We start from the raw sequence: 24,525 nt of genomic DNA on the forward strand, positions 1-24,525 counted from the left end.
TGTAACGTGACTTCCGGTTGTCAGAATTTCCCCAGACGCGGAGACTCCCGAGAAGGAAAAGCTGTGTGGCCCGAGGTCGCCGTGGCCCCAGGGGTGGTGGCCTCCGGGTGGGCTCTTCTCATCCTGCCCCGTCTGCGATGCATCCGCGGCGCCCGGACGGATTCGATGGCTTGGGCTATCGGAGTGGTGCCCGGGATGAGCAGGGCTTTGGCGGCGCTTTCCCTGCAAGGTCCTTCAGCTCCGCGTCGGACCTGAGCCACTGGGTGACAACTCCCCCAGACATCCCGGGTAGCCGCAACCTGCACTGGGGCGAGAAGAGCCCGCCCTACGGTGTGCCCCCTCCCTCCACCCCGCTCGAGGGTCCAGCAGAGGACCCCTTTCCCCGCGGCGGCGGCGGCGGCGGCGGCAGCGTGCCCGGGCAGAGCAGCGGTAAGGGACCTGGGGCGCACGGTAGGGGCGGGTGGAGTGGGGAGCCGCAGACCGGGTCATGCATACCCCGGAAGCCGCGCGGAGGGTCCCGCCTCCCGGGCCTCCCGACCTATCGCGCGCCACACCCTCTGCCCTCCTTTAGTCCTCTGCCCCTGAAACGGGCCTCCTCCCGCTTCTTTACACCAATGTTTTCTCCGGGATCACCTCCAAAAGAAGACGACTGACTTAGCTGTGGTCTGCATGGTAGGATTTCGGAGGGTTTTGGCATATTACATTCCATGACCTGAATCAAGAAAGACGGAAATGGTTTACTGTTTATTGGGAATCATGTGAAAAATACCTAATTGACCAACAGCTATATTTCCTTGAAATGTGGAAGGAAAGAGAAATATTTCCAGCAAAGGCAGTCTTGGGCTCAAATCTGCCTCTACCACTCTTAAAAGCTGAGAGACTTTCTTAACCTCTGTGATTTCTTAGTGTTCTCATCTTTAAGGTGTGTAGAAGAATAACTCAGGGTTTTATAAGTGTCAAAACAATGAGGTGTGAGTAATGCCTAGTACAGTATGGAGCACAGAGTAGGCTAAAAGTGTATCTTTCCTTTTTCCATTTACTCATAGTAATTGTATCTGTTCTAGATCCCCAAACTACTCCTGTATTTTCGCACCTCCTGCTTTCTTTCTCTGACTTAACTCCACTGAAAAGTCAAAATCACTAAGAGATTTTCAAGATGAGTCTTTGGAATCAAGACATAATTATTCTCTGTAGCATGTCAGAAGACTTGTTTTAATTTCAACACTGTATGATCTGGATATTGTCAACATCTGCTGTATTCGTAAAATGGAAATAATGCCTGCATCTTCCCATTCTCCTGAAATTTTTAAAATAATAGATTACATCCTTAAATATTATGTATATTCCAGACATAAATTGTATTCTCATTTCTTTGATTTCGACTTGGAAATACAGTAATATTTATTTGATTTGGGTTACTGGGAGGAATAGACTTCAAATGTCATCCAGTGAGGACAGATAGAGGAGGATCAGTGACTTACTCAGTGTCATACAGTTAGTTTTTTCACTCTGTCTAGTTTTTTTTTTTCCTACAGGTCCCAGAAGGAGTGCTGGAAAGTTATAAATGATTGAAAATGCATGTACGATTGCTACACAGTTACCTTTAGGCAGTAAAGCTGATGTTTTTATCTTTTCATAATGTATGCTTTGATGGTTACAATGAGGAGGAGCTCTTAATAACCAGGGTTTTGTGGGGGGTTTTTGCAGCAGTTTAGAGGCTGGTGAATAACTGCAAAGAGGATAGAAGCCTGAGAGACTTACACAGTTAACAATAGTAAACCTTCCTAACACCTTCCAGAAAATGTCAGTGGTATTTTCTGTTAATATTAGCAGATGACCTGTACACACACAAAAAGGGAAAAGCTGAAAGAAGGAAAGTATCTTAATTGGGCAAAAGAAGCTTCTCTCTACCTTGCATGTTTTTCAAGGCAATAGTGAACCAAGTGGTTTCCCCAGAGACTGTTTACGTGACCTTGTTCTGTCTGTCAGGGAATAGTGAGGGCATTACTTCATTCAAAAGAGCAGAGATGAGAGGGAGGGATTGGAGAAGAGAGGGGAGAGAGAAAAGAGGATGAGAGAAAAATTATCCCTTGTGAATATTGTATTATAGCTGAAATTTAATGTCTGGTCTCTTGGGGTTGTGATATTTCACCATTATGATTTTAAGTTTTCCAATTAAGTAGAAAAAGGTTTTATTTTCTGTTTTGACATATGCATAGGAATTTTCCAGCTGTAAACTCTTCTAATAAGACTATAGATATGCCATCAGCTATAGTGCATATGGACACAGTAGTCTATCACCGAGACCTAATTAAGCAGCTACTATCAAAGTATTTAAAACTTGGGGAAGTAGAGAAGAGAGCCTTATTTACCCATTTCAGTTACCCTAAGTGCTCTTTCAATTTAATAATTTTCATGGGTATTTTTGCTTGCAACTAGTGGCTTAACATAGATGCTCTCCATCAGTAACAGTGAAGGACGAATTTTACAACATGGGAGGTAAAGTTGGTGAAAGTATCAGTCAGTCTTCTCTAGAAAAAATTTTAAATTATTTGTAGTCAGAAGTTGAAAACTGATAGCCCTTAGATTCTACCTGCAAACGTGTTTGATTTGGTCCACACAACATTTTAACGCTTTTTAAAATAGTTGCTAGTATTTTAAGATTGGAAGATGCTATATAAAAATGAGAATATCTCTTTAGAAAAATCACAGCTTTGAAACCTTGGACTCAGAGTCCCATGTGGCAACAATGGATTGGAGCTGAAAAGCAGTTGGGCCTTTAGAAGGTCTACACCTTGCAACTTGCCACAAGCCTCCAGAGAGCTCTTCACTTCCTCAGATGGCCTCTCTGGCCCCTATCAGAATTTGATTTTGGTACATGGAGTTTAAATGAATACCATGTTAAAAAGAAAATACTTTTTGTTGTTTTCACAGTAAACCTAAATAATGGTTATGAGTAATCTTATTCCTTCTGTTTTAGAACAGCTGAATAGATTTGCTGGATTTGGTATTGGACTTGCAAGGTAATTTTGTCTAAAGATTTTTAATTCAAGTTTTTATTTAAAGTTCTTTCTTTAATTTATAATGTTAGGTAATTAGTATTGCTTTCTTTAGAGCAGTAGTTAAAATATTGAAAAATATTTTGCAGAAAAAATTTATTATTTAAAATCGATAACTTGATTTTTTTTCCCAGTAAGGATAGAGAATAGTCATTCAATTTTATAAACACAAAATAATTTTGTAAGGAATATTGTAAGAAGTTTCATGTATCTATCCAAAGAATAAAATAAAATCTAATCTTGTCTCCCAAAAAAAAGTAATTGTGCATTGAACCTTTTTGCTGAACATTAGAATTATAACAAGATATTTAGCAACATGGCATCTAGGTTTTACTTACATGATCGTTAAAATCCATATAACTTAAGTGCAAAGTACATCAAAACCAAAATTTACAGAATTTATAGGGCAGATGGCCCTTCTGATAGGAACTTTGTTCATAGGACATCCTCTGAAAGAAATGGAAAGGGGCATTTAAATTGTCTAGGAAAGAAGTTTTCCATATCAGGCATACAAGATGTAGTTTCATCTTTATACTGTATATATTAATATTATATATGTTGTTGCTTTTGCTTACCAGTTTGCGAATCTGGCTTTAGTTTTTTTCATATTGAATCTTGTTATTGGTACAATGATTTGCAAACATGTCTAGACATTTGAAAACTTTTTTTTTAATTTTAAGAAAAATGCATAATGTAAATAATGCATGATTCTTCAAGAATAAATTCAGATTTATATGTGTTGTAAATTAAATGTTATAAATTATTATTTTATAGTCTTTTTACAGAAAATGTACTGGCCCATCCCTGCATTGTTCTACGCCGCCAATGTCAGGTAAATGTACTTTCTATGATTTTCTAAACAGTAATTCTAACCCTGATTTGAAGTACAGACCTCAGATAAATGACTGAGACCAAGTAACCATTATCCCATGTGACATTCACCAAAATCTATATCAGTTCTCAAACTTCTTGGTCTTTGAAAGCTCTTAAGTCTTAAATATTATTGAGGTCTCCAAAGAACAATTGTTTATATTGATTATATCTATCAATATTTGCCATTTCAGAACCCCAAACTGGAAAAATTTATGCACACGTATATATATATATATATATATATATATATATATATTTAATTAATTAAAATATTAATATTTTAGATACTGATCATTAGATCATTAGTATCATTAGATACTGACATAAATAGCCTTTTTATGAAAAATCACTATTACTTTTTTGAAAATACCTTTAATGTCTGGCATAATAGAAGGCAGCCAGATTTTCACATCTGCTTCTATAGGCAATTTGTTGCAACACTTTGTTTTTGAAAGAAACAAGAGGTAATGGCAGATATTCTTCTTTGATACTACACCAAAACTCAATAAGTGGTAACTTTTTAAAAGTTATTTGCAATGTGAAATCTGAAACCACGTCAATCAACTTTTTATACCCTGTTACATTAAAAGCTATTGATTTGTACTTCATGTTGAATAGATTTTTTTTGTGTGTGGTACGCGGGCCTCTCACTGTTGTGGCCTCTCCCGTTGCGGAGCACAGGCTCTGGACGCGCAGGCTCAGCGGCCATGGCTCACGGGCCTAGCCGCTCCGCGGCATGTGGGATCTTCCCAGACTGGGGCACAAACCCGTGACCCCTGCATCGGCAGGTGCACTCTCAACCACTGCGCCACCAGGGAAGCCCTCAGGTTTATTTATAGTAATCCTTTAGCCAGGGCTGTCCTAAGAGCACTCTAGATAAAGTCTCTTCCTCCTAGTAAGTGTAACTAGTCTATTTATCTGAAGATCCCATTGACAAAGAGATTAACCTGGGACTCTCAACCACTGTGCCACCAGGGAAGCCCTTGAATAGTTTTTTTATGTGTGCATGCTTCTGTTACATCATGCATTGATTAATTGAAAAATACTAATTTACTGAATCATATAGATCATCTAAATGTTATGACATTTGATTTTACAGTATCAAAAGACCACCGTCATTAAAATCACTACCAGTCTCACCAGAAAAGCGTTTCAGTTTTCATACGATCTTGATAGTGGATATAAGTTTTACAGAATTATAATTTTTGCTTGTAAGCTCAAATTTATCATTGGCAACAAATACTGTTGTTGTTGTTTAATCAACAAGCCCACTTTGTTCAGTTTTAAAAACATGTTATCCCAAATGTGAATAACTATATTCTGTTAGTTTTTCCAGAAAAAATGGTGATCCATGAAAAAAGTGGTTAGTTCAGGCTCACAACTCCATCGGACAAGTTCTTTTCCTTATGACAGCCATCTTCGTTATGCAACACACAAAATATTAATGAGAAAGATGATGTGTACTCAAGAGTCAGCATTTTATAAAATAAATGTGTCTTACTGCTTCACCAAGGGCACTCTTTAGGGAAAGTGGCTTTTGCCTCTTTATAAGTGAGTCGGATAAAGAATACAATAAGTACAAAAATATAGTTTGGTGCCACTGCCTTCATGCATGCTACGAAGTGAGTAATTTTACCCACCATTGCTTTTGCAGTATTACTGAAAATGTCAACACAGTAAAAAAGGCAGATGATGCTTTAGTATCAGGAAAATAATTTTGAACTTGTCAATCCCCTGAAAGGGTAATGAGGCCCTTGAGGGCTAGTGGACCACACTGGCAAAAGCTCCTATAATATAACTTATCTTCTTTGAAAATTGAGTTAGACAAGATAGAAATAGTTAAAAATTAAGCTGTTTATGCTTAGCACCAAAAAGTAAGCATATAGAGAGAAATAGCTATTTAAATAGCCCTAACAGTGTTACATACACTAGAACAGTGAATTTCAGGCATATATTTTACATTGTGACAATATCACATTGTGATCCAGTGTATACTTCTATATGAGTAACTTTTTAAAATGTTTTAGCAAATAATACCTTCAGAATGTATGATGCATTCTGATACTTTCCTTTTTATTATTTCACTTAATAAGTATTAATTCTGACCCCGTATACTGATTTCATAATTTACCAATTGTTTGTAGCTTGTTATTGCTTGCCATTGGTAGACAGGAATCTGCTGTTCCCTGAGTTCTTCGTGGTTCCTATGTGTTAATGGCATGAGCATTTTGCCTCACTGAATGTAATTCTGGTGTTTAAGGAAACATAAATATCAAACACCAAGGCCCTCTTTATTATATATTCTACATTACTATGTATATCACACATGGGTCTTCAGGGCTGTATTTGTACAACCTCATGTACTGTACTTTTAAGTTATTTAAAGCACTTTCAAGAGTAATTTTGCTTATGTGTAATTTATGCTGACTTTAGAATTGAACTTTCATTTATGCTATGACTCACTGTATCTTTCATGACTTTTTATTTCTTAACAAGACAATAACAGAAAATAACCATGAAATATCTTTTTTTACAGGTTAATTACCATGCTCGGCTTTATCATCTCACTCCATTTACAGTCATCAATATTATGTACAGCTTCAACAAAACTCAGGTGAGAATTAGTCTGTACATTCTATTAAAGTTATTTGTAATGTGCCATTTTGCCTTAGTAATAATTAAAGCAACAATAATTCCTTTTAGTTATTAAAGATATTGTAACTCTTATACTAAAACTAACTTAACATGATAATGACATCTTCTTGATATCACTGAATAATCAGTAAATTCACACCTTTGCCAAAATTAATTAAATATTAGGGGTATTTAATCCATATTAGAGATAATTAATTGGAGTGTTTATCTTCACCTAAATGTAGGCCACCCAACAAATGTTAAAATAATGATAGGACTTACTTCAGTTGTAGTTCTTTACTAAAATGTCCTTTTGAATAATGCCTTACTGGAAAATAGCAGTAAACATTCAATATCAAGTTTTATTAAGACCTTTTTTTGGTTTCTTTTTTATGCATTAACAGAAATAACCATAAATTTTGTTCATTTTAGGGACCAAGGGCTCTTTGGAAAGGAATGGGAAGTACATTTATTGTTCAGGGAGTCACACTTGGAGCAGAGGGAATAATCAGTGAATTCACACCTTTACCAAGGTACCTTTTTGGCATTTTCTCAGATTAACTTCATATTAAATATATGACAAAATATGATAGTTGCTAAAAATACCTTGAATTTGAAAACTTGCCTGAAGTAGCTAAGAGAAGAAACTGAGAATAAATAATTAATTATATCTTATGGAATTAGTATGTGATAAAGAAAATGCTTCCTGGTCTAATATCTATTGAGCTCTTTCAGCTCCTACTGCCATATATCAACAATTATCAACTAAGGAACAAACCTGAGTATGTGAGCAATTCCTGTTATTTAAGTGGCTAGCTTGGTGAAGGAGACACATGTAAGCAAATTTTACTACATCGTGATTAGTGCCGTAATTAAACAAACCCCTTTCAGAGTGCAGGGGACACTTTGCGTGGATTTATTGGCAGAGGTTTTTTTAACAGCCTGAAATCTGAGCTAGATCTGGAATTATGAGTAGGAAATACCTTGGCAGAGAAGGAGAGCAAGTAGAGGTCACAGCATGCCCAATTTTATGGAAGTTGGAAGGTCCAGGTGATAAGAAGTGTCTTGTGCTTAGAATATTGGGCATGTGTGGAGTAGAATAACGTGAAAAGAGGCTGAGGTGCTAGACTAAAGCATGGTTCTGCCTTTGTAAGTGACTTAGGCTTTATTGTCTATGGAGTTGGGAATCTAAGGGGGGGGATTGTTTCTTTTTGTTTAATATATGGGTTCTTTGATCAAGGATTTCTCAAGTGGCAGTGTTTTTTTAAAACATGGAGTGTTGTAGACAGAGACTTACGGAGAACTGTTACAGTAATCTAGGCCAGACGGAGAAGGGTCTGAACTATGGAGTAGAACAGAAGGGAGGAACTGGATAAACATTTCTAAAGTATAATAGATAATTGGTGATAGATTGGGAATGGGATTATGGGAGAGTGAATTAGCAGCAGTGACAGATTTCTAGATTGGAATTGAGTTGGAGAATTTATAAAGAAGAGTAAGTTGGAGTCAGAAAGAAGATAAGGAATGTAACTGTCAATAAATGAAGTTTGAGGGACTTCCCTGGTGGTCCAGTGGTTAAGAATCTGCCTTCCAATGCAGAGGATGCGGGTTCGATCCCTGGTCAGGGAACTAAGATCCCACATGCCGCGGGGCAACTGAGCCCGCATGCTGTAACTACTGAGCCCGCGTGCACTAGAGCCCGAGCATTACAGTTAGAAAGAAGCCCGCACACCACGAGAGATGCCCGCATGCTGCAACAAAGATCCCGCATGCTGCCAAATAAGACCTGATGAAGCCAAATAAATAAATAAATAAATATTTTTGGATAAATAAATAAAGTTTGAGATTCATGCAAGACATCTAGGGGGACATGCCTAGTAGTGGTTGGAACTGTGGATCAGTCTCAGAGACAATTTAAAGCTGGAGGCATAGCTTTGAATGTGTGGCACTAAAGTGGCAGTTGAAGCTTTGGATGAATTTCCCTAAGGAGGATGTGTAGACTAGATGACAGAGAGTGGACCAAGGACAGAATCCTGGGCGGTGTGTGAGTGCACGTGTGTGTGTGTGTGTGTGGGTGTGTGTGGGTGTGTGTGGGTGTGGTAGGAGAGGTAATAGAGGGGAGTAGTAAGAGATGTTCACAAAAAAAATTAACAAGAGCAGTAAGCTGTAGGACAGTGGTGGCCTGCAAGCCAAGAGAGGAGAATCAGAATTGTAGATTCTTTTGGAGGGAGAGGGTAGAGAAATTGGAATGTTTGATTCTGGGTATATTTTCTCTCTGAAACAGGGTACAGGTGAAACCATACTGGGGTGGTTTAGATAGAGCATAAGAACAATGATAGACGTTTGAGACAGTCACAGCTATGAGTAACAGGAAGGGGATCTTACAAGGAATACATGAAAATAATGTTAAGAGATAATGTTGGAGATCATAAATTTGTTTAGGTGCTATTTGGCAGGACTCTGGGATTTTCTGTATCAACAGTAAATCCCAGGGATGGAGTTAAAGACCGAGTGGTTTGTTATTCCAAAATTGGCCCCTGGCAGGGTGAATTTTTTGGATTGACAAGGAAGTGAGGTAGTTGAAGGTGCAGCCACTAGCATCTCAATCTGAGAATCAGTCTTTGTAGGGAAGGAAGTAAAGGCAGAAGAGACTGATATCAGGCTTTTTGCCAGTGTGATTGCTTTCAAAGGACCATATAGCTTTGAAGTTCCTTTAACACAGCTTTGCTGAGTGTTACAGAGAAAACAAAAAATGTTTTGTCAGCTAAGTTTCTCCTCTCATACTTAAAAAAAATCTGAATTTCTGCCCTTGGCTAACTTTATTCACCCCATTGTTTTTCATATCACAGGATCAGATCAAAACTTAGTACTTTTCATCAAATGTTCTTGAAGTTCTCCCACAAACACAAAATTTTATAAAAATTTAACAAAATTCAGTAATTTCTGTACGGCAAAGAGTAAAGAATTCTGTATTTGCAGTCAGAACACTGTTGGTCCTGACTATTCCACTTTTTAGTTCTGGGACCTTAGGCAAGTAACACCATTCCTCTAAAGCAGAGATGAAGTAGTAACTTTAACTTCAGGTTGAAGGGAAGGGAAAAGAGAAATGAGAATGAGAAGGCACAAAATTTTGTTAAATTTTATTATCTAACTTTCTTACTCTGTAGACACACAGACACATCAGTTGTGTGGGTATGTATTGTCTGTTGGTCATTTGAATCTTATTAAAGAAGACAGAAAAGGTTGTCTTTGTGGTATTCTACTTGGGTTAAATTTTTGTGGTAAATCTCACTCATTACTTCATTTATTTATTTAGCTCATACTTCCTGAGTCCCTACTATGTGCTAGGTTCTGTGCTAGAAATCAGGTATATAGTGAGAAGAAACAAAAGGTACCTGTGACCATGAAACTTGGGATCTAGTGTAAGGGACATATGTTAAGTAAAATAATCCCACTAATGAATGAATAATTACAAACTGAGGCTTTTTCTCTAAAAGAAAAGAATATGGTTCTGTGACAGTATTAGAGTGTTAGGAACAGTGTCCCTAATAAAATGACACTTAAGCTGAGATCCGAATGGCACTCAGGAGACACAGACCAGTTGGTGCAGAGGCAGTGCGGCAGGGGGAATGTGGAGAATTCCTGTAATTGAGGGAAGGCTCATAGGGTTTGAGCTCAGAGAGCAGGATGGAGAGCAAGAGCCAATCTGCGCTTGGCCTTGTAGGCCACTTTAAGAATATTGAGGAGTTTTAAGCAGGAGTCAATGACATGATCAGATTTATGTTTCTAAAGGGTCATTGTAAGTGGAGATGAAAAGATTGCAGGAGGACCAAAGTAGAGAAAAGGATACATGTTCATAAGCTATCACCATCTAGGTGAGAAATATGGTAACTAGGACTAGGATGGTATCTTTTGAGATGGATGTAAATAGATGATTTTGAGATATATTTAGGTAAAATTGATGGAACTTGATGATGGATTAAAGTTGGTTGATGATAGACAGGGTGTCGAGGATGACTTCTAGGATTTTGGCTTGTGTAACTAGATGTCAAATAAAGCCATTCTCAGACATACAGTGTAAACATTTTTTTTTTTTAATTCTAACTTATTTGGGCAAGGTTGACTTTTCTTGGGGGAAAACAAAGTCATAGCAGACACAGTATTAAAGCAGAAACCCAAAGCATTTCACAGAAGTTACCACTTGAGGAGGATGAGCTCTAGGGTCTCTGAGACTGAGGTTCACGGTGATCTCTAGGTACAACAGGTGAGACAGTCTGGATTCACCAATATTTTTTTATACTGATTATGATCACATCTGAATTTGTGATCTGATCACATTATAGTTTCTCAGTATTTATTACTTTTTTAAAAAAAATGTATAAAGCCCAGGATCATCATCTGTGATCTCTTTCTTTATCTACTGTTCAGATCCCTCCTAAATTCTTCCCCAAACCTTCCCCCAGGTGGAGTGAGTTAGACTTTGTGTTGCTCTACCCTGAAGTACCCTTTCCTTTCACGTGGCATTTCTCAAATCATTAACATAAGGAGCACCTCTAACCAAGGCTACCTGTATAGTTCAGTCTCTCACAGAATCCATTTAGTTGAACTCCAGCTTAGTTTGACTCATCTCACATTTGTAGTTGTACCAGTACTGTTTTACTGTTTTCTCCTCATGTTGTCTGTTTCTCCTAATGACTCCTCTGAATTCACTGACCTGAAACACATTCCATTTTAAATACAATGAACTCTTTCTCCAATTCAATAGATTTCCTTTCTGATTAAGTTCTCAATTAGGGAACAGTAAAAGAGTCAAGAGTAAGAAAGAAAAGTTATAAGTCTGATTTTGGACAAGTTCATTTTGACACAGAGAGAAGTCTAAACTGAAGATAATAGATTTGGGAGGTTCTGAAGCATCATCTTGGGTAAGATTGCCTGGGGAAGGAATGTAACTTATATAGTAAGAAAAGAACAGGGCTTGAGCCTTTAGGAACTCCAGAATAGGATGCTGAGTTCAGAAAAATGCCCCTGCAAAGGAGTCAAAAGTAGAGACCAGAAGAGAGGAGAAAAACCAGAAGAGTATGGGATAGTGGAATACAGGGGCAGGGAGTGCTTCCAGAAGGAGGGAAGAACACAAGTGCATGTTGGCTGCTGAAAGGTCAAATAAGGCACAACGTTAAAATGCCTATTTGATTTAGTGATGTGGAGGTCATGGGGACCTTGGCAAGAGTTGTTTTCTTAGAATAATAGGGTAGAAGCCAATTTGGAATGGGTTCAGGGTGAGTGGGAAGCTAGGACATGGAAATAGCAAGTTTAGACAGTCCTCTGTGAAGAGGAGAGATGAAGAGAAGGAGCTGGAAGATGAGGGGCTTGGGTTACATTGAGGGAAGATTTTTTTTTTAAGAGCGCAGTTTGAGCACGGGAAAATAAGAGGCAATGGAAAGTAGACTGTATAAATAGAGCGTTATTTAAAAATTCTATTGCATTTGTGTATTGATTATGCATGGGAGTATGTGTGTTAGTGTGTCAAATGAAAAACTGATAAAAAGTAAGTCACTTCACTTAATTTTGTTGCTCATTTGAAGGGCAGTTTTTGCTTGTGAAAATAGCGAGTTAAATATACTTATATATTTTGGTATTTGATGATGAAATATAAAAAGGTTTAATCACAAGTAGATTTTTACACTACCCTTTTTCCTGAAGCATTTAAATATGCTAATTTAAATTTATAGAGCTGTGGCAATAAGTTTTACACATTTTATAAAGGAGTAGAAAGCAGATACCAGGAAGAGCATCTCGGGGTTTTTTTTATACTTGATTCTAAATTTCTTTTTTCACTCTTTTTACCTTAATCCTAATAATCTTACAAACCGGCCGCAGTAATTAGTATTCAAAGGAAAGGTGGCCCAGTCCTTACAGAAATGCAGGTCACAGACCCATCTATCCATAATGTTAATGGAGTGCACAAACTTAATGTCATAATAGCCTGTGATAACCCTTTCTGAGACCATAGTAAGAGTAATAGCAGTGCCCAGAAATTTTCCAAAACTTTTAGCATATTTTGTTTTATAATCATAAAGTCACTGTCAGTAAGTTAAGTAGCCTAAACTTTTTTTACAATTTTCGTCTTAATCATTAAATGTCATTCCAGCTGCATTTTTCGATAGTTGTTCAGGCCTCATATAGTATTCTGGTATTAATTTAATCAGAATGTGATGAATCAGAGATGGTTGTTCTGTTGTCTAAAAGTTTCTCTGCAGACCTTTCAGTCTCCTAGAAAAATGTAGAAAAGTTCACATACCACCCATGCCATAAGTGTACTGAGTTTGTCTTTAGAGCACTTACATTAGCAGTGATTAATTTCCTTTACCTTTTTAGTATAAAATATATTCCTTTGTCTCCTTATGATTGTCATACTTACTCATTTCAAATAGAAAATGTTTTTCTCAGGTTCCTGCTGTGGCCGTGGTACATGGGTGCCAATGTCATCAGGGGAGCAGGTGGCAGCCAGTCTCCCCTTTATTTTACATTTTCCTTTTCTCTGTTACTCTGCCTTCCTCCCTCCCCTCGCATCCCTTCCATCCCCTCTGTCTGCCTTTTCATCCCCCCACCCCCCGCCCCACACCGCCTCCTTTTTACTTTCCCTTTTATTCTCCATGTTCTTTTCTCCTTTTTGACTTTTCTCTTGATATAACTTTCTCCCTTTTTGTTCTTCATTCAGCTTGCCTCTCTTCTTTTTCTTCTCTCTTTTCTGGTTTCCAAAGGTATCCTAAATAGTAGGAAGCACGCAGTCCTAGACCTTGGTTCCAGACCTGGCATTCTGCCTCTCTCCTTTGAACATATCCCTGTGATCTTTTTTTTTTTACATCTTTATTAGAGTATAATTGCTTTACAATGGTGTGTTAGTTTCTGCTTTATAACAAAGTGAATCAGTTATACATATACATATGTTCCCATATCTCTTCCATCTTGTGTCTCCCTCCCTCCCACCCTGCCTATCCCACCCCTCCAGGCAGTCACAAAGCACCGAGCTGATCTCCCTGTGCTATGCGGCTGCTTCCCACTAGCTATCTACCTTACATTTGGTAGTGTATATATGTCCATGCCTCTGTCTCGCTTTGTCACAGCTTACCCTTCCCCCTCCCCATATCCTCAAGTCCATTCTCTAGTAGGTCTGTGTCTTTATTCCCATCTTACCCCTAGGTTCTTCATGACATTTTTTTTTCTTAAATTCCATATATATGTGTAAGCAAACAGTATTTGTCTTTCTCTTTCTGACTTACTTCACTCTGTATGACAGACTCTAGGTCTATCCACCTCATTACAAATAGCTCAATTTCGTTTCTTTTTATGGCTGAGTAATATTCCATTGTATATATGTGCCACATCTTCTTTATCCATTCATCCGATGATGGACACTTAGGTTGTTTCCATCTCCGGGCTATTGTAAGTAGAGCTGCAATGAACATTTTGGTACATGACTCTTTTTGAATTATGGTTTTCTCAGGGTATATGCCCACCTGTGATCTTTTTGACCTTTATTTTTCTCATAAGTAAAAGAAATAGGACAATACCTGCTCTGCTTATCTCACAGGATTCCTTCTTGTATCAAATGAGGTGAGAGGCAGTACAGGCAGATAGTATAGACTTCAAGTCATACGGACCATGGTTTAGACCAAGTTGCACCGCTAACTAGTTGCATGGCTTTGGGTAAGTTTTGAACCATCTCTGAGCCGATTTCCTCATCTATGAAATTGGGGGTTATAGGTTCATTGTGAGGGTTAGAAGTAATTTATGCAGAGTGCTTTGCACAATGCCTGGCATATAGTAGGAGCTAAAAAAGATAATAGAATATAATAAAGGTCACAAAAGTAATGTCATCTCAATAAGTAAAGGCACTTTGAAAATTAGGGGCTATACAAATGTATGTGTCATTCTGAATTACAGTTACTTAATTTTGTTTTGTTTTCTAATTCTCATTCTTACATACATTTTAAAGCTTTTTTTATTCCTTTATCCTATTTTATTGTTTACCTTTCTCTTCCCCGTCGATTGTTTTCCTCAGTCTATCATTTTTGCATCTTATCTAACGTCTCATGTTCATTTTTATAGTCAGTTATAACTCTTCCTCCTCTGTCATCCCCTTCTGTCAGCACATACAGAAAGACCTTCTATGTTTTTTCTCTTTTCAACCCACTGTAATTGTTTGACGGGTCCCAGAAAGGAAAATGTTCATCATGAGAATATATTTCTCCTACAGATTAAAAAAAATTAAAAATTGATTACTTTTTTAAAGCTTAAGCTCATTCAAGATGTTTTAGAAAACATGGCTTTTACTTTATTTATTTTTTAGGGAGATTTCACATAAATGGAATCCTAAACAAATAGGAGAACACCTTCTACTGAAATCGTAAGTATCAAAAGCAGCATTTATATCCATTTTTATAGTGTTAGAACTGAAAAAAAGCTTATTAAATAAACAAAGTGAAGGAAAGTAGAGCAACGAAATATTTGTGGGACTAGAACTTAATCAGAAAAGTAACATAGAATTTAGGAATAAAATCCTGAAATATATGTTGTCTTTTAAATAACCCTTCTAATTTGAAAGGCTAAAATCACAACCTAATTTTTCTTTGCATTCTTAGGAAGTTAGCAGAGATCTTCAACTTGTTAAACCTGAATTGCCAGGAAAATTATTACTCTTATTATTATTATCATTATTCTCTTAGTAAGCAGACATACAAATTTATATTTGTATGGTGATGAGTAAACTCAAACAAAACCTTAGTGTCATTAAAACGTAGTCCTAAAGGCACTTAGTGACTTTACAACACTGACCATTTTTATGGATTAGAATTTTACTCTTCACTTTTTAATTTTTTTTGAAGATTGGGAATTGGAAACCCCCCAGCTTGCTGGCTCCCTCTGTGGGACATTCCAGCACATTTTTACTTAGTGATGTTCCATTCACCTTGAAAACCACTACTTGCCAGGACCTGGCCCATAGGGTTAGGTAAGTCCCACCTTGACATTATTTTAAATAACTATATTTTGCAGGCTTGCAAAGTTGTAATATTACTATGTCTAAATAGTGGCAATAGGAGGCAACTTTGCAAAGCTGTACAATATTGTTTTTTAATAATAAAAGGGGACTTCACTTACCATGGAAGACTGGCTTAGCTCTGCTGGGTGGGAAATCTGGGAATGGATAATGATAATAGATAGGACAATAGCAGAACAGTAGCCTTGTTGAGATATCACTAAAAAGGCAAGCAATGGAATGGATCCCTCAACCTAAATTTTAGGTATCAGATATACAGGCTACATTAGCTATGTGCAGGTAGACGTCCAAACAGTGAATCATAAACAAGCCTACATTTTACTGGTTTAAAATAATTTTCTTTACAGGCTGTCACTGTGTTATTATTAATACTTAATTTTTCGTCTCTAATTGTTGAGTAAAGCATCTTCTGTTACAGGTCTCCGAAGTATCTTTAGGCTATAGGTATTAATAGTTAAAAACCTTGAATACATTATTCAAGCTTGAGTATAAATTATGTTGATGTATTAATATAGATATTAAAAAATTTAGTGTAAGCATCTTGTTTCAGTATACTGATAAGTTTGTTTTAATTTCTACAGCCTAACTTATATAGTGGCAATGCCTTTTTATTCAGCAAGTCTAATCGAAACAGTACAGGTGAGCTATTTTTTCCTGTCTTTTTTTAAATTAAAAATGTTGTTGGAATATTCAGTATATTGTGTATGTCTGATAGTATAACAGAAAAATTTAAGACAGTATCCTTCTAAAAAAATTATTTTTTCTCAGATACCATACATATACCAAAGATTATATACTAGGCACACTGCTGGTGTGTCTGTTTCCTTTGCAAATTTACTTCACACTTTTAATTCTTTTTATCCCTTACACAGACAGCTGTACTCTTCATTCAGATATCTCAGAAACCAGCCTATGAATACAAAAAAATCTATAGGGTTGTTTTTTGTTTTTGTTTTTTTCTCCAACTTTTTAATAACTCAAATAGTTATGGCTTATCAGACAATAAATTACTAATTACCTGAACATAAAACATGATGGATAATCATCCTAACAGTGAGAAGGTAGTCCCCATAGGTAGTTTACTAACAGCATTCTTTTTAAATATGCCTTTTAAGGAACATTTGATGCTATGGTGTTTAGTATATACTACAAAGCGAAAGCAGTCTCCTGCTAGCATTTTAAATTGTTTCACTATTTCTAACCACATGGTGGCACTTCAAGTACATTGAATTAATGTACTTTCTCACATACCGTTCCTGCATTTAAAACTGTAAGAGAGCTAGCTTAACTTTACCCTGTACACAAAATCCAACTAACTGTCTACCACCTGTCTTCCGTCTTCAACATCAGACCCTCTGGCATATTTTTTTCTTTGTCATAATCAGCGCTTATGAGTTTCCTCTCTATAAAACCTCACTGGATCAGCCTTTCCTTTTCTAATTACTCTTTTCCACTTAATTGCTTTTCTGGCCATATCGTTGTTTTTCTTTTCTTTTCTTTTTTTTTAAAGGCAGAAAAAACTTTATTCATGCATAAACTCATAATGACCCCATCTTCCTGCACAACTTTAGAAACATTGACTTATTACAATACAAATTGGACCAAATGGTGAAGGAACTCCAAAACCATCACAGACCTTTCTCGCTTCACTACACAGTGCAGTGGAGCACGGCACAAATTGAGGAAGGAAGTCCTTTATGTGTTTCACATTTACCTGCTTGCCTTCAAACCCCAGGGCAGAGATTCAGTTGGGGGTGGATTGGGGGCAGAACCTATTGTTGATTTTTTATGTGTTTATTTTTTAGAATTATTAACTGAAGTTAACATCTTGCTACCCAAATATTGTCTCCTATCCCCTTGCATTTGGCAATGTGAAAGGATATAACCTTTGTATGGGGCTGCAGTTTACAGAATTATCACTTTATGACATAGCCTCATTTTATAGATAAGGGGGAAAAAATAGCAGGAAGATAATTATTGAAGGAAAAAAAAACGAAACAGCGTGATATATTGGGGAAAAACAAGTTTTAGCTTTATGCAGACCCATATCACAGTCACATTTCTCTACTTAAATTAGACCTGTGACTTTAAGCAGATGTCCTAACCTTTTTTAAATCTTAATTTTCTCATACATAAAATGGGACTAGTATTTTATTAACTGAATTATAAAAATTAAGTGAATTATTTATGTAAAGTGCCCAGCTCACTATATGTTCATTTTGTTGTGTTTTTTTAACCCAAATGCCCTGTTTTTTTCTGCCCCAGGTTCCACCTGCTGACCGCCTCCTTTGACTCCTTTTGTCTGATTTTCTAGTTCTCTTTTTTTTCCTTCAATTTCTACTCTCTTGAACATCCTCCTTTTCTTTTAGTAACCTCTTACCATCTCTTCTCCTGTAGCTCCAAGGCACAATCCTTGACCCTCTCTGCTTTGTGTCCCATATTCACTGTCCTGGAGAACTCATTTACTTGCATGAATCCTTTTAACTCTCACCTTTATATGAATCTAAAAATTACAAAACTCTTGATTTTCATATTTCTTTCATCCTTCATAACCAATCAGCCATCATGCCTTCTCAGTTCTAACTTTAGGGAGTATCTGAGATTGTCTGCTCCTCCCCACCGATAGGCCACCATTCTCCTTCCTTCTTGTTACATTAGCTTCTTTCTCCCTACCATGTTCAGTGGTTTTTTGCCTGTCTGGGGAGCTCAGATCTCTTTGAGAACAGTCTTTCCCTTGAAAAATACACATGTATATATAGATCTCCTAAAGAACACCACCATTCTTCAATATGAACTTCCTAGTGATCTGTTGTCTTTACTAAGAATCTTTGTTCTGTTTCCTGCATTTTAAAGTCCATTCTACATATTCATGCAAGATTAGTGTTCTTAAATTGCAGTGCTTGTATCCTTTTGCTGATTAAGGATCCACGTTGACTCATATTCTCGAAGATCAATTTCAGACTTCTCAGCATAGTATTAAATCAAGGTTTTTACTGACTTCACCTTTCAGCTAATCTTTCTTAACTGCTAATTTTTTTTAAAAGCTCATTTTAAATTTTAAATTTTTAAATAAATGAATTAAATTCATTTATTGAGTGCTAACCTATGTCAGGCACTGTTATAGACCCTGGGGATAACATAGCAAACAAAAACTTTCTGCCCTCATGGCACTTACATTCCTGTGGGGAAGATGGACATAAACAAGATAAACAAAAGGATACTTCATGGTGCTAAGTGCTAAAAAATAAAACAAGGAAATGAAATAAGATGTGTAATGGGTAGCAAGGGATGTTACTATTTTTTTAAGATCAGGAAAGTTCTCAGAAGCAAAAGTCATTTGAGTAAAGGTCTGAACATAAGAACTACATGGATATTTGGGAGAAGAACATTCTAAGCAGAGGGAAAGCAAGTGCAAAGGCCCTGAGGTAGGATTATATCTTACATGTTTGAGGAGCAAAATGAAGGCCAATACAGTTGAAGCTGACTAAGGAAGGGAGAACAAGAGGAGATGAGGTCTGAGAGGTAAGAGGGAGAGAGATCACACAGGACACTAAAGATCACTGTAATAATTTGGCTTTACTTTGAGGGAGATGGAAAGTCTTTGGTAGGTTTGAGCGAAGAGTGACATGATCTAACTTGTGTCTTTAATAGGATCTGTTTGGCTGCTGTATTAAAAATAAACTGGACTGGGAAGGGGGCCAGAGGCAGGTAAATGGATTAGGTTAGGTGAGCTCATTTTAGTCTCATGGTTTTAAATATGTTCTCTTCACTGTAAACTCTCACATTTGTACGTGCAGCTCGGACCTTTTCCTTGTAGTCTAGGTTATAAACTCCACTTGGAGTTTACACCTTAGACTTAACATTTCTGAATTCTTGATCTTCTCCCCCAAATTGCTACCCCAGGAATATTGTCCAACTCAGTAAAAGGCACTGCTATTCCTCCACTTCCTCTGGCCAACAGCTTTGAGGTCATCCTTGTCTTCTCTTTTTCACACCCCAAATCAAATCTACCAGTAATTCCTATTGGCTATAATTTTAGGATAAAAGCACAGTTGCAGCATTTTATTTCCTTTGCTACCTGCTAGTCCAATCCACCATCATATCTTTAACTGGTTTCTCAGCCTCTGCTCTCATTCTCCTCTACACAACAGCCAGTATAACATAAATTGTATCTTACCCATCTTATGCTTAAAACCACCTAGTCACTTCCCATCTGACTGGAGGCCAAGGTCTGCACAGTGGCATGGTATGGCCCCTGACTACCTTTTTAACTTCATTTTTTGCTGTTCTCTTCTTCAGTCGTTGCTGCAGCCAAATTGGCCTCTTAGTTGTTCCTTTTCTGCCTGTCCATGCCTCTGTAACCAGTATCACAAACTTCCTTATACATATCCCCATAATTGTAAAAAAGCAGAGACAATGCAGATGATAATGACTCATGTTTATTGAGTGTGTTCTGGGTACCAGGCCTTTTTTCATTTAATGCTCCCAGCAACTCTGTGCATAAAAGGTAGGTAGGCCTAATTCCATTTTTATAGAACAGTAAACTGACTCTTAGGAGAAGTTAAGTAAGTTGCCCATGGTCACATGACCAGTAAGTACATAATGGAGGTGGGTTTTAAAGCAATGCTTAAGAACTCCAAGCACTGTGCTACCTCTTCAATGTCATGTACAATATTTGTTGCTTTTCAAAATGTGTCCTAAGGAGGTTCTTGAGGGTGGGGAAACCAGGTGTGTCACCCTCCACATCTCTTCTCGTTTCCCTCCCCCAATAAGAATAGCTCCCAGCTTCACTGCTATCTGTTTTGTGAAATTTTATTTGAAAAAAGAATCTAATGCCTAGATAACATTTGAAGTTTGCAAACCATTGATGTTTTTCCTCTTTAGTCAGAAAATTAGGGTTTAAAAGGGACCTAGAAAGAATCCTTCTTTGTGGCAGAATAAGCAGATGTTAACTTTTACTCATTTCATCATTTTCATTTCAGAGTGAGATAATTCGAGACAATACTGGAATTTTGGAATGTATTAAAGAAGGAATTGGAAGAGTGATAGGCTTGGGAGTGCCTCACAGCAAACGACTACTTCCGCTTCTTTCCTTGATCTTCCCTACGGTGCTGCATGGGGTTCTTCATTACATCATTAGCTCAGTCATTCAGAAGATTGTCCTGCTAATTCTAAAGAGAAAGACTTACAATAGCCACCTAGCTGAGAGCACTAGCCCGGTGCAGAGTATGTTGGATGCTTATTTTCCAGAGCTTATTGCTAACTTTGCTGCCAGTCTTTGCTCTGATGTTATACTTTACCCATTGGAAACAGTTTTGCACCGCCTTCACATTCAAGGAACACGCACAATAATTGACAATACAGACCTTGGCTATGAAGTGCTTCCAATTAATACACAGTATGAGGGAATGAGAGACTGTATCAATACCATAAGGCAGGAAGAAGGAATGCTTGGTTTTTATAAAGGGTTTGGTGCTGTTGTAATACAGTACACGCTGCACGCAGCTGTTTTACAGATTACCAAGATTATTTACTCTACTCTTCTTCAAAATAGTGTTTGAGATTTAGATTCCTGGTTAGTCTGAAAGACATCATCTGGATACTTCGTTATAAAATTATGAGGGATAAGAGTGAAATACCGTTGGTGGGAAATGGATTAGAAAGTGAAACTGGTAGAAAAAGTCCATGCTGATTATATTGACTCTTCACTTTTTAAAAAGGTTATTGGTATATATTTTGGATTCAAAGTATTCCAAATTTGAAAACTGAATAAAGACACTCATATGAATTAAATTCTAGCTAGTGTAGCACTAATGCTGAACTAAAAATGATCTCGGGAAGAAGCAAAATTTTGTCAGCAAACTGAAAACAAAATTTCATATGACTTTAATGTTTATTACATGTTTAGTTCACCTTCTAGATATTGGTATGTCATTCTTAATACAGTGTATAGTAGCAGGAGGTCATAGTTTACCTTTCAGCAAATAAGTTATGTTATCAGTAACCCGGACAAGAAAGATTAGATCTGGCAATCTGTAAACAGGAGCTGAGGGTTTTAAGTTGCACTGTCCCTGTCTAACTTTAATGGCTGTACATTTATTCTATAAAGCCACTTATATGCATACATACAACTTGGAATTGCCTTCATCCCTACAAATTTCCCACTCTTAGATCAGCTTACTGTATAAAATGCAGTTATGTATTTTCTGCTTGAATATCAGAACAAAATATTAAAAGCCAAGGTACCCCAAAGATTTAAGGCAAACAGCTTACTTGTCCATATGCAAACCCACCGTTTCAGTGCCAGCAACTTAGAATTTGTCATATGTTTATAAAGTTTGATTTGCTTATCTAGCCTTATGAATCATCAGACTGTTTTTAGAACCACTCTTAACAGAGATAGAATATAAAATAATCATGACAACTATTCCTGCTTCCACATTTACAAATTGTGTACTAAAGTGAATATCACTTGCCATTCGTTTCTGAATGACTTGACTTAGAGGAGACACGATTAAAATTCACCTGGGAATTTGTGCCTCTTGCCTTCCATATAGTCATCATTAAATGATGACTTCAATTTTTATTTTCTTTTAGTTTCTGTTCATAGTTTCATTCTCCAAACTAGATATACATAAAGGGAAATGCAGGTTTATCCTTATCACCTTTTATTGAAACTTGTTTGGATGAATACTGATGAAAAATAGAAACCTTAAAGGAAGTTTGTCCTTGCTTTTTATGGGTGATGAAAAGAAGTAAATTTCAACAAATAATAAGCAAAAAAGTTGGTCATCAGTTTAATAAAAAAATTCTGTCTGTTCCGAAATTGAATTTGGTGGGTGAGGCTCTTCATATAGTAAAATGATATGCATTTGATTAATCCATCATTAAATGTTTTAAAGTTTCATTTCTTCATGTGAATGATCAGTTTTACTAGGAACCATTTAGCACACTGAAGTACAATGACTTTGCACTGATGTTGTCCAACCTAGAATGCAGGTTCTGTTTTACTGAGATCTATTTTACTTACTAAATGTCAGCGAAATGGTTACTTTTTGTGATTAATAATGTTGGAACCAAAAATTGACATCCAGAAAGTGTGAAACAATACATTTGTTGCAACTCTCTCTACTATCTTGTGTATGTGTGGTTCTTTTTTAATGACTAAAACATGGAAGTTTTCCATTTTTCCATTCCACCATGAGGGAGAAAATAAAATTAAACACAAGTTGTACTCGTTCAGATTATGGTTTACCTTGTCCGGTTTACAGCACTTAAGTTGTTCTCATTGCTTTTGAATTAATAAGTAAATTTTTAGATGTTTATAATATGTCCAACTTCCTAAAAACCTTTCATTTTTATTATAATCGAAGATAGTTTCAGACAAGAGTAAACTTCTGAAAATTTCAAGTTTCAGAAAATTTCTAGAAGAACAGAATCTGAATGGAATCAAGTATCTACTAGTGAAAATCTGGGATCCTTTAGCTAATTACTAGATATTTCAAGATTATTTTATGAAAGTTATGAAGATTCAGTTATATAAATCTGTCTCGTGGAATCATTTACAAGACTGATAGGCTGAACCACATACAAGTAGGTTGGTCTTATTTTCTGTCTCTTTGGAGAAAGAATACAAATTAATGTTAAAACTAAAATTGATTGGGAGATTGGGATTGACAAATATACACTAGTATGTATAAAATAGATAACTAATAACTTGCTGTATAAAAAAAAAATTCAAAAAAAACCTAAAATTGAAAGGCAGCAAGTAAAATACTAATTTTTTTAGTACCACTCCAAATTAGTTGAAATATAAAAAAATCCTTGAAATTCAAGCACTTAAATGCCGGCCAAATATGTTTAACTGAATTTAGAAAGGAATAAGCAAAATAAACATTAGACATGCTCTTTCCCTTTTAAAATTGCTCTATTTCTTTAGCATATAGGTGCCAAAATCAAATACCTATGGGCTATATTTCTTAAGGTGATAATAGCTTAGAATAACATTTTTAATTCAGTATGATTAATATTATCATGAGTAAGAGTCTATTAAAATGTTCCACAGTCCCAGTGATCCACTTACATAAGCTAGATTTGGGCCATGGAGCTGAAGTATGATATACTTGCCTTACATTGTTGGGTTTCTTAACTTGAGTCAAATAGTCTGAAAGCAATGGAATTAAAAACTGAAATACCTGGTAAATATTAACTTACTATGTTAAGTGAATTTATGAATTGATTTACTAAATCTGTTTATAAATCCCTTTCCTTCGAGAGACTCTTTATTTTATGGTTTCCAGAAAAATAATCTCTAAGTTTACATAATTTAAGCCTCCGAACTCCAGCACTAGATGTTATAATTATGAAATAGTAAAAAACTAATTTCAAAATGGTTACGGATTGTGGAGTTTGATAGCCAGTGTTTTCAGAAGTAAAACTGAGAGGCAAGAGGTCTTGCTCATTTTGCATATGTGCTTGCCTGCTCACAGCTGTCTTTTCAGCACTGTGTTTGTTATAACCCCACAAAGCATTCACTAACTGACTAGGCACAAACACTTCAGTATTTCCGTGTATTCATACATGTGCTCAGAAGATAAAAGAAAACACATGGCTTTTTGTTTTTTTCAAATGAGATTGTGGAGGATGTTTACCCTCAGTTTGCATACTGGGAGGTCTTGAAAAGATAGCCAGGTTTGAATTAATTATTTTTAATAATATATAAGCAAAGAAAATCCCCATGGTAACAACTCACATTGCATCAGAATTTAAGTGATACTTAACTTCGGCATTTCTGGTTTCTCTACTCTTTCAAGTAGTTATACATTTCTCTCCCTTTCCTTCTCTCTCTCTCATATAAACTGGATATATAATGTCTTTCTTTTGAGTCACTGATTATCACTG

At 36.5% G+C, this 24,525-nt stretch overlaps 1 protein-coding gene across 2 annotated transcripts; it reads left to right on the forward strand.

Annotated features, from left to right (window-relative positions):
- SLC25A46 (solute carrier family 25 member 46) lies at window positions 1-24,525 on the forward strand. 2 transcript variants are annotated; one of them, XM_079918371.1, is made up of 8 exons: window positions 1-429; window positions 2,981-3,023; window positions 3,834-3,891; window positions 6,469-6,546; window positions 6,999-7,099; window positions 14,917-14,973; window positions 16,206-16,263; window positions 20,607-24,525. In XM_079918371.1, exons 1-8 carry the CDS (start codon window positions 138-140, stop codon window positions 21,183-21,185), a joined length of 1,266 nt encoding a protein of 421 aa, XP_079774497.1. In that variant the 5' UTR covers window positions 1-137; the 3' UTR covers window positions 21,186-24,525. The 2 variants fall into 2 exon arrangements, with proteins under 2 accessions (XP_079774497.1, XP_079774498.1); XM_079918372.1 differs by lacking the exon at window positions 1-429 and adding an exon at window positions 471-672.

This window comes from Stenella coeruleoalba (assembly GCF_951394435.1).
Source record: "Stenella coeruleoalba genome assembly, chromosome: 3".
In the NCBI taxonomy this organism is placed as follows: domain Eukaryota; kingdom Metazoa; phylum Chordata; class Mammalia; order Artiodactyla; family Delphinidae; genus Stenella; species Stenella coeruleoalba.

Excerpts from the sequence above, each read along its gene's own strand:
- SLC25A46 (XM_079918371.1), top strand. The coding sequence starts at position 138 with ATGCATCCGCGGCGCCCGGACGGATTCGATGGCTTGGGCTATCGGAGT. Across the intron at positions 3,892-6,468 it reads TTCTACGCCGCCAATGTCAG|GTTAATTACCATGCTCGGCT; the intron begins GTAAATGTACTT and ends CTTTTTTTACAG. Across the intron at positions 7,100-14,916 it reads GAATTCACACCTTTACCAAG|GGAGATTTCACATAAATGGA; the intron begins GTACCTTTTTGG and ends TTTATTTTTTAG.